This window comes from Cynoglossus semilaevis, chromosome 8, assembly GCF_000523025.1.
Source record: "Cynoglossus semilaevis isolate Cse_v1.0 chromosome 8, Cse_v1.0, whole genome shotgun sequence".
NCBI lineage: Eukaryota > Metazoa > Chordata > Actinopteri > Pleuronectiformes > Cynoglossidae > Cynoglossus > Cynoglossus semilaevis.
Window position 1 is genome coordinate 18,681,569 of NC_024314.1, and position 5,855 is coordinate 18,687,423.

General features: G+C 43.1%; 2 protein-coding genes across 5 annotated transcripts; one reads left to right on the forward strand and one right to left on the reverse strand.

Moving 5' to 3' along the window:
• On the forward strand, nt 1-3,013 carry tsen34 (TSEN34 tRNA splicing endonuclease subunit). 3 transcript variants are annotated; one of them, XR_521939.3, is made up of 6 exons: nt 1-83; nt 389-677; nt 847-988; nt 1,061-1,339; nt 1,676-2,017; nt 2,883-3,013. XR_521939.3 is itself a non-coding variant. In XM_008315501.1 (5 exons), exons 2-5 carry the CDS (start codon nt 423-425, stop codon nt 1,861-1,863), a joined length of 864 nt encoding a protein of 287 aa, XP_008313723.1. In that variant the 5' UTR covers nt 1-83; nt 389-422; the 3' UTR covers nt 1,864-2,326. The 3 variants fall into 3 exon arrangements, 2 of the variants coding, with proteins under 2 accessions (XP_008313723.1, XP_024912951.1); XM_008315501.1 differs by lacking the exon at nt 2,883-3,013 and having other exon boundaries at nt 1,676-2,326; XM_025057183.1 differs by lacking the exons at nt 1-83; nt 2,883-3,013 and having other exon boundaries at nt 94-677; nt 1,676-2,326.
• clrn1 (clarin 1) lies at nt 2,505-5,575 on the reverse strand. 2 transcript variants are annotated; one of them, XM_025057184.1, is made up of 3 exons: nt 4,243-5,575; nt 3,162-3,362; nt 2,505-3,120 (listed from the first exon to the last, which is right to left on the reverse strand). In XM_025057184.1, exons 1-3 carry the CDS (start codon nt 4,496-4,498, stop codon nt 2,825-2,827), a joined length of 753 nt encoding a protein of 250 aa, XP_024912952.1. In that variant the 5' UTR covers nt 4,499-5,575; the 3' UTR covers nt 2,505-2,824. The 2 variants fall into 2 exon arrangements, with proteins under 2 accessions (XP_024912952.1, XP_008313722.1); XM_008315500.3 differs by having other exon boundaries at nt 2,505-3,090; nt 3,183-3,362; nt 4,243-5,527.
• Between the last annotated feature and the right edge of the window lie 280 nt (nt 5,576-5,855).

Here is a 5,855-nt window from a genome sequence, read left to right on the forward strand (position 1 = left end):
AGTGTTTTTTTCCAAACCAAATTGAATCATCTTCCGGATCCGGAAATAGAACGCGAGAGGACGTACCGCGTGTGTTTACAGCTGTAAGTTTCTGTTATATGTGTGTAAGACACGAACTTGTCATAGCTGATAAATACCTATCAAATCTTTAGTTAACTGGAGTAATGACGAACATCCCGAATGTAGAACTATTTTGTTTTTCTGTAGAACTGGACAAGTTCAAATATGTGGCTAAAAGTTAATTTTTTTCCTATTATGAAACATAAACCAAATGTTTTAAAACATGCTTACTATAACGTCCAATTGTCTGTCTTCCCCGTAGCTCAGCTCAGTAAATTCTTTAGTTTTTGACTGTGGCTCTACCAGCTAATTGGTCTGTTTTTCTCAGGTAAATATTTCCAACTAGAAGCAAAGCTAAGAAGATGGAGGAAGCAAAGGAGGAGGAAGTTTCATCCAGTGCTGTCGGTCTCAGTCTTTGTGACTCTGTGCCCCTGCTGTGGAGGATGGAAGACATTAAAAAGTTCCGCTCCATGGGTTTAGTTGGTTCTTTAGTGGGAGCTCTTCCTCGAGCACCGCGGCAGAATGGTCGAATGGGTCGCCCTCTGCTGCTGCTACCGGAAGAGGAGCGTTTGCTTAGTGAAAAACAGGCTGCTGCTGCTCTACCTGTAGCTAACCAGGCGAGTGAACCCATCACTGACCATTAACCAGCTGAGTCAATCTGAATAACCAAACCCGTAAACTTGACCTTTGAGGGTGATTGGACAGGTCAGTCGGCCTTGTTCTAATCAGGTCAAAGGTGACGGTGATCCACTTCCTAACTGTAATTGTTGTGTGATTTGTCATCAGAGAGCTGAAGGGGTGGAGGAGCTCCGTCAAAAGGTGGAGCAGTATGAAGCGCACCTACAGCAAAGTTATGAGGAGCAGAGTGCTCTTGCCCTGGAGGACAGGAAGGCTGCAATGCTGCGAGCAATGACGTCTTCAAACACACGTGAGACCATCGACCTAATGGTGTCTTTAATCTGATAGAATCAGTTTCTTTAATGATGATACTCTGGTTCAGACACTCAGTCATCAGAAGATGCCTGGAAGCACCGCCTGGAGACCCTGGACCAAAACTTCTCCTTCCCTCAGTCCGCTATGGCGGTCCAGCTGAGCACAGCGAGGGCAGGACTGACCTACTACCCCCAGGACCGGGCCTTCCTGCAGGCTGACTGGCCAACTAGGCAACGAGATGGCCCACGCTGTGATGCCAGGTACCGGGTGTTCAGAGACCTGAAAGGGCGCGGCTTCTATCTGACATCAGCTGGGAAGTTTGGAGGCGACTTCCTTGTTTACCCAGGTGGGCCCCACTCTTCTGTGATTAAATTGCAGTATTGTCCCTATTTCACTGCTTTCTCTGCGGTTCTCTGCATCCAACAAAGCCTGGATCATTTCTTGTGCGCGCTGCTTAATTTCCACATCCAAGTAATGATCTTAATAAAGCAAATTGAGTACAGTCCATTTTTATAACAAATCTCCCCTTTCTGTTTTTGGCTGTGTTGTTTTGATGCGTTCCTAGTTTTATGTTAATGTGTTGACTTCACAGCAGTCCTATTTACAAATAGGGGGCAGTGCTTCACCAAAGTTTTGGACACTTCCATAATGATTTCTAATTTTTCCTCTCATATGTCTTCAGGAGACCCTCTGCGTTTCCACGCACACTTCATTGCTGTGTGTCTTGATCTGGAGGAGTCCATGTGTCTGCTGGATGTCCTCGCTGTGGCACGACTGGGATCTAATGTGAAAAAGACTGTCCTGCTCTGCTCCTCAGTAAAGGATGGGACAGTGGTGTACACATCACTACAGTGGAGCGGGATGGCTTAATAACTCTGGACCCTGTGCAGGGTCTGGATCCTATGGAAAGACTCAGCACCAGATCTCTGAAACGGAGGACAGAAGCAAGACTGGACTTAAGATTCAGCAAAGATCATGGACTAGACCTGAACCAGAACCAAGACCAAATGCTGATCTCTGTCAGGTACAGAGTCCAGTACCTTGCCTAATGTCGCAGAGTTCAGTGCCTGCAGAGTAATTGTGCTGTTTCACAACATAGTAGTCACTCCTCATGTGACCAACAGGGGGACAGAAAATGAACTGTTATGATTCTGATTTCTGTCCTGCTGTGTCCTATTGTTGTGATGTCAACAATTGCTGTGTTTGTGTGTAACCTTGCCTTCTGCCCATTCCATAAATGATGTCTGTCCACTGTAGGACCAAAAACAAATGGAGAAACTCTGTTGTTGTCAGAAGTTGTGGTTTGAGTATAAAACAGGCTGCTTCACTCTGAATATACAGTTTCAGTGAACCGTCTCCTGATGATCGTCTGGTCTCAATCACAAGTCCCAGGTCGGCTTCATTACAGTGTGACATTTTTTTGTTTTTGTTAATCATTCTTATAAGCAGTTGACTGTTGATTGCTGTGGAGTGTTAAAATAATTTAATTAATGAGATAAAACACAGGAAACCAAGTTAGAGATTATGTTTATTGTGACTACAATTATTGATCATTTACATTTTAAAAGTATTTTTTTGGGCCAAGTTTTTGAGTGAAGCTCTATGAAGTTAGGAGTTTATATTCTGAGGTTCTAGGAGTCTGGGTTTGCTTTATAGTTTGGGAGCTCAGGGCTCTGGTGTTCAGGGTCGTGGTAGAATGAGAGAGTCTTCCTAGCTCTAGTATCCCAGTTATGGTTGAAGAACTTATTTCTGGATTTGGTCAATATAGGCAGTTGCTGTTCTGATTTTCTGATATGCCCATGTGTCTTTTTGTGTTTTTTTTTAATCCACTTCAGTACATCAGGTCAACAGCACCCCCGTTTAACTCAGACTCCTTGTTCTCCCTGAAGGGGAACTGTATTCCCGTCAGACGGATCAAGAGAATGTTGAGTCCATGGAGTAGGAAGACCAGGAAAAGGAGCCAAAAACAGCTGTCGTAACGTTCACTGTGTGTCTGGAACGTGTAGGTGACCTCGTTAAAGTTGGCGATTCGCTCGGAGAGACGGTGCAGTTTCACCTCAGAAGCAAACAGGATCATCACCAAAAGGCTACAAGTACCTGAGGGATTGGTACCAAGATTGTGAGATTCTGATAGCAAGATATAAATATTGATAAGCTGTTGTAAATACTGGTAATCAGTTGTCCCTTACAGCAGATGAAGCTCCACAGGTAAAGTCCCATGGGGCCTTGCAGCGTCTCATAAGGTCGACCAAAGGCATTGAAGAAGAAGAAGCCGGTGGCCACAGAGGAGAAGAGAATCACAGTGACGCAGAAGACAATCACAGACACGTGGAGGGCAGCAGGAACAGCGCCGAGGAGATCTGGGAAAACTGGAGAGGAGGAGAGGCAAGGAAGATGACACGTGCGATGAAACAGAGAAGAAATTGTTGTCAAGTTACTATTTTTTCACTGTCCTTGCAGCAAAAATGTTCATTTGTTGTTTAATCAAATCCAGTCAGTCAGGAACATCGTTGGTGATGTGACCACAGCAGACTCAGAGACTCTGGACTAAAGATCTGACATAGGTGACATTGTTGTCATCCTATTTATTTTGGTCTAATTAATCAGATTATGTTTTAATAACATCAGTCTGACCAACATTAAAGTACAGCAGCACAGAACCACACTGTTCAGATAGGACCAGTGAATGAAGAAGAGGAATTAAGAACTAATAAGATACTTACATATCTTACAGCCAAATACAAATGGGACAAAGACAGAGTACTACAATATACAGTATTTATGATTCAAATTATTAATCTAATCCGAATAGCAATCAGAGTCGCTCTTGTACCACTGGAGGGAGCCCAAGTACACGTACATAGTTTGACAACCACCAATATAGAAACGATTCATATGTCGATATTGGACATGAATTATCCAGTTAGTATATCTAAGATGTATTTATATATATATAAAAGAGTCAAATTTAAAATGATTATATTGAGATCTGGTTCGTGTGTGGTCCATTTTACTTTTATTAAATTTAACATATTAAAGAGCAGATCCAGGTGATGTAAAGACACCACAATTTAATTTCTTTCCTTTTTTAAAACTGTTTTTACAATTTGATTACATTTTAACTAACTTTTTTAAGTTTTTAAATGTAAATTTTGACTATAGTAAAGTTGTTCTCCAATTCACCAATTATTTCAAACAACTGCTCGGTTTCTTCAGGTTCATTTTTACACACTGCTGTTTAGATCTCACCTGAGAACCGGAACACTCTCCCTCCAAGGCCGCACTGCTTCACCCTTTGACCCTGAAACAGCCCGTAGCTCAGCTCGCCCACGAACTTGTCCAGTTCTGCTCCAGACGCGTTCACCAGCTCGGCTCCGGTCCGGCACAGCGCGGTTCCGTTGACCCACAGCGGCAGACCACAGGCCACAGCGGTGGCGAGCGCACAACAGAAACCCAGGAGGCCGGAGGCGGAGAAGATGAGCCGTTTCTGAAGGGACGGAGTCATGATTGAGGAGCAGCTAGGATTATCGACGGGACGCTGCCCGGCTGTGGGACTCAGGAGCCGGGGAGGTGGTGCAGGAGGAGTCTCCCACCGTCAGCCCTCACCCTTTCTCCCTTTCCCCCTTTCTCCCTTTCCCCCTTTCCCACAGTAGCAGATAAATTGTTGAGCGGAGCTCCGGGTCATTAAAGTTCTGTAGTTCATCTGAACAGACAGCTTCTGTCTCCATGGTGATAAAGGTCAAGTTACACACGGGTGACGGGCGAGCAGAGGGCGTGGCTTGATCTACGTCACATACTTCCAGGTAACAAACACACACGTTTTACATTTTTGTGGTAATCAGTCATCGGTAGAGTGACCACCTGTCCCACTTTACGTTGTATTTCAATTTTAGCCTTTAATTTTAATTTAGCCACGCAAATTAAACATTTTGTCCCACTTTTTCATTCGACATTATTAATTGAAAATAAACTATTTTCTGTGGCTGGCTGTCTGTGGACACGGCTATCAGTACAGTCCACAGGCCGAGTGGCCTGTCAACCAAACTGCTGATTTACAAAACATGCATTCAATCATAATACAGATACACATTTAAAAACGATGTCAATCTTGTCTGTAATAAGAAATGATTAAAGGTTGACATATACACTTTTTTGAATGAGCAGTATCATTATTCGTCATTATTTAAATTATAATTTCTAATTTGGTTTTCTTCAGTCGAAATATATCTACTTTATTCATGTTCCACAAGGGCAGTTTAGCGTAGGGACACATTTTATGATGAAATCTGGTCTGGTAATGCGGTCGGTTGTTCGGTTTAGCTCCACCAACGAGGTCCGGCCATTAGGTTGTCTGCACGATTCGCCCTCCGGTGGCTCAAACGTGCAACTGCATATATAAACAAGTTCCCTCCAAAAGGTCGTCCACTCTAAGTGTGGTTGTATGCTTGAGCCAATTGGTTTTCGCCCTCTTGTGGCTCAAACCTGCAACTTCACACATAGACGTTTTGGCCGGACCTCGTTTTTTGATTTAGGTAAACTGAAACTAAATTAAAAACCTTCCACAAACCTTACAAAGTTGTTAAAAAAAACACAGAATACGTCCACAATGAACACAACAACAACGACTTTTTACTCTTTTAATAGCAAAAGATTCACATTTAGAAAACATGCATTCAATCATAAAGTTCATAGATCCACATCTTAAAACGATGTCAATATTGTCTGTACTGGATTTGTCCAGTTGATGTGCCACTCACTCTTTACTCAATACCTGTGAAAGGCTTAAATCCTAAGTCCTTCAGTGCTCCACACTGAAGGACCACTGCGCCTTCATAATAATAATAATAACTTAACATTTCATG

Excerpts from the sequence above, each read along its gene's own strand:
- tsen34 (XM_008315501.1), top strand. The coding sequence starts at position 423 with ATGGAGGAAGCAAAGGAGGAGGAAGTTTCATCCAGTGCTGTCGGTCTC. Across the intron at positions 678-846 it reads CTCTACCTGTAGCTAACCAG|AGAGCTGAAGGGGTGGAGGA; the intron begins GCGAGTGAACCC and ends ATTTGTCATCAG. Across the intron at positions 989-1,060 it reads AATGACGTCTTCAAACACAC|ACACTCAGTCATCAGAAGAT; the intron begins GTGAGACCATCG and ends ACTCTGGTTCAG.
- clrn1 (XM_025057184.1), bottom strand. The coding sequence starts at position 4,498 with ATGACTCCGTCCCTTCAGAAACGGCTCATCTTCTCCGCCTCCGGCCTC. Across the intron at positions 3,363-4,242 it reads GAGAGTGTTCCGGTTCTCAG|TTTTCCCAGATCTCCTCGGC; the intron begins GTGAGATCTAAA and ends CCTCCTCTCCAG. Across the intron at positions 3,121-3,161 it reads TAAGGGACAACTGATTACCA|AATCTCACAATCTTGGTACC; the intron begins GTATTTACAACA and ends TCTTGCTATCAG.